Raw genomic sequence first — 3,513 nt, 5'->3', positions numbered from 1 at the left:
CCTTTCTACCCTCTGAGGCATCTCACCCACCCTTGCTGTCCTTTTGATTTGTTTTGCATTTGTTTAATTTATTAATTGATTTCTGTGTGTGCGCTTATGTGGGCTCATGTGTGCATCTCTAGAAATCAGAGCGCCTCCTCTACCCGCAATCAGGGTAACTGCCAAACCCCGGGTTTTACTGGAAAGCTGGAAACTACATCTCCTGGCATGCCTCGCAAGCTGCCCTGTGGACTACGGCTCCCTGCGTGCTCCGCGCCAGAGAGACTACAAATTCCGGCGCGCTGCGGGCGGCGGCGCCATCTTCCGCGGCGCGGATTGAATGAGCGCGCCGCATTCGGGCAACCGAGGTGATTCTCCCGCCGCCGCCACCTCCGCCATGGCGTCTCTGCCGCCCCACGCGGGGCCCGCCACGCCGCTGTCGCCCACGCGCCTGTCTCGGCTGCAGGAGAAGGAGGAGCTGCGTGAGCTCAACGACCGCCTGGCACACTACATCGACCGTGTCCGCGCGCTGGAGCTGGAGAATGATAGGTTGCTGCTCCGGATCTCCGAGAAGGAGGAGGTGACCACTCGCGAGGTACGTGGGTCGGCACCGGGGACGCGGGGAGCTTGACCCCGGTGATAGCTGAAGTGAGCGGAGCCCTACCCACCCGGGATCCCGGAGGCTGGTGCTTAGAACTAGCTAAGCCCTGCCCACAGGGACCCGGGGGCTGGTGCATAGCTAGCTGAGCCTCGTTCACTGGGGACTCCCGGGCTGGAATATAAGGGCTAAATTCTGCCTACCGGGGACCTCAGGACAGATGCATAGCGCTGAGCCCAGTCCACCGGGGACCCCCTGGGGCAGATGCAGACAGCTAAGTTTTGCTCTCCAGTACACCCCAGGGTTGGGTGCATAGGCCTGAGCCCTGCCCACCAGTAGACCCTAGGGACAATTGCAAAGCGCTGAGCTCCGCCCAAGGGGAGGGGAGACACCTCCCTTACAGGTGCAAACCGCTAAGCCCCACCCACTAGGGGGGGGAACCAGGAACTGGTGCAGACAGGTAAGCCCCGCCTACCAAGAACCCAGCCACACGTTAAAGTCTGGGCGGGGAGGGGGACTAGTGTAGATGGATCCAAATCCCTCCCATCTGAGGAATTTTAGGGACAAGTGACAGGTGTAAACAATGTTAGTCCCCGCCCCCGAAGCCCCACCCACCCGGGCACTCTTGAGCCAGGTGCTGGTGAAGCTGACCTGTGCTCACATGGGGACCCTGAAGGAGAAGTGTAGACTTGAGCTACAACTTCAATAAGGTTGAAGAGATTTAGGGGCATGTTCCCCAGGTGGTCTCAAGGACGCTGGGGGACACTTCACATTCCATGGATAGGCAGGAAAGCCCCGCCCACCCAGGGTCATAGGTTTAAAGGATCCTGCTTGATTCCTAAGACACCCCAGAGGTAATGGACTGAGGCTGAGCAAGTCTCCCCAGTTAGGGGCTCATGAGACCCTAGGGGACCCTAAGGAAGCGCTGTCTGGAGGCTGTCCTGGGGAGCTTTGAGGGCCTCTGAGGGAGGAATACCAAACCTGGCAGACCCAACCCCCTGAAGACCCCAGTGAGGGGTGATCTGCAGACTGTTTTGGGAACCCCTGAGGGTGAGCACCACCCTAGGCAAGGCCACCTTTATTCGAGGAGGAGTGGAGATTTGGGGCCCCTGAGGAGAGGTGCAGAGGGGGGTTTTGTTTAGCGACCCTGAAAAATGGGTGTTGGTCAAGGATCACCCTTCAGAGGACCAGTGGACTTTTGGGTACTGGGCGCATCCGGCCCAGCTCTGGGAAACCCACGTAAGAAGACCATTTTGGGGCTCTCCTGAGGACCCTCAGGTTCTAGGGTTTGAGATTGTGAGGGTCATGTTCTTGGGTGGGGTCACCAATGGACGGGGTTAGGAGCTGGGCAGTCTCCACCCACTGTAGGCTCCATGGACATCTTGGGGGTACTTCTGCTAAAGGATACCAAGGGAAGAGTCCCAACAATGAGTGTGTGACTCCCCAGGGACGGGCACAGAGTGGGCCTCCCACCCATTCAGCTTGTTGCGGGGCATTGTGGTTTCAGGAGGCTGGTACCTGGGGGAGGAGCCATTGGGGCTGCCCCCCACAGTGAAAGGCTTGTGGAGGGTGTTTGTACTCCACCCTCTTGCGGGGGGGGGGGGTAATATGAGGATGGTCTCTAGTCTTTGGTAGGGTAAGATAACTCAAGTCCTTTGGGGAGACAACCATAGGCTCTTTGTTCTCACAGAACTTTGTTTTTTTGTTTTTTTTTTTTAAAAAAGATTTATTTATTTACTATATGTAAGTACACTGTAGCTGTCTTCAGACACTCCAGAAGAGGGAGTCAGATCTTGTTACGGTGGTTGTGAGCCACCATGTGGTTGCTGGGATTTGAACTCCGGACCTTCGGAAGAGCAGTCGGGTGCTCTTACCCACTGAGCCATCTCACCAGCCCCCTCACAGAACTTTGGATGGGCCCCGGGTGCTCAAGGGCTGTGGGAGTGAGGGTCTGAGAAGCCATTCTCTTGTCTTGGAGTTGGCAGGCTGCCTGGGAGGAGGGGTGCTGGAGCCTGGCACCATCTAACCCCAGGGACTGTGAAGGTATGGGGGGAGGCTTCTTGTGCAAGATCCATGGGGTATCTGGGGACTCAGAGTGGTACTGGCACCTCCAATACACGGGGCTCTGCCACTGCAACTAGGCCTCACCAATAGCCTCTCATAGGCTGTCTTCATGGTGCCAAGCCTCAGCTCCTTTGCATGACCCCCTCAGTCCTGGGCCATCAACTGCAGGTGAGGCTGCACCTTCACCAATGGCCTTCCATGGCCTCACAGTGCTGAGCCTCGGCCGCTCTTCAGGACCCCTTCATGCCTTCAGAACCAGTACCACCTGGGTGACTCTTACACATTACCAAGTCCAGCCGCAGCACAAGGTACAACCTTGGCTATCTCTGGCACACATCCTCTGTGCTCTCAGAAAACACTTCCCACAAGTCTTCACCTCAGTGATGCTGGTCTCTTCTTAATCACTGCTAATGTCTTAGCTCCAGCTAACCAGCACCAGTTGTCCCAGTAGTCCCTTCTGTTTTGGACTCTAAAGCCAGAGCCACATTGTCAAAACTGCCGAGTTCTGCTGCTTGCTGGGGCTGGAACATGGCCCTGTTACATCATCACCAGCTTTCTGTTTTCCAGCCCCTTCACTGCCTAAGCTTGGCTGTCCTGGAACTTGCTCTGTAAACTGACTTTGAACTCAGAGATTGGCATGCCCGTCTCCTGAGCACTGGGATTAAAAGTGGACTTAGTCCACTAAGCCTCGATTTAAGTTTTCCTTCACCTAGAACTCGCTCTGTTCTAGGCTGGCCTTGAACTCAGAGATCTGCTTGTCTTTGCCTGGCTTATACTACCTTGCCTGGACCTAAGCTTAGCTGGGTGGGATCAGGATGGCTGGTGTGTGTGTGTGTGTGTGTGTGTGTGTGTGTGTGTGTGTGTGTGTGTGT

General features: G+C 56.3%; 1 protein-coding gene across 1 annotated transcript in view; it reads left to right on the top strand.

Moving 5' to 3' along the window:
• Window positions 1-292: 292 nt before the first annotated feature.
• Window positions 293-3,513, top strand: part of Lmnb2 (lamin B2) — a 17,125-nt gene continuing 13,904 nt past the window's right edge. The window contains exon 1 of the mRNA XM_021204728.1: window positions 293-574. Coding sequence (XP_021060387.1) covers window positions 320-574 — 255 coding nt within the window. The 5' untranslated portion in view covers window positions 293-319. The remainder of the gene's footprint in view (window positions 575-3,513) is intronic.

This window comes from Mus pahari, chromosome 9 (genome assembly GCF_900095145.1).
Source record: "Mus pahari chromosome 9, PAHARI_EIJ_v1.1, whole genome shotgun sequence".
NCBI classification, from domain to species: Eukaryota; Metazoa; Chordata; class Mammalia; order Rodentia; family Muridae; genus Mus; species Mus pahari.
Note: the sequence above shows the minus strand (reverse complement) of the source record. Positions and strands in the feature narration are given on the sequence as shown.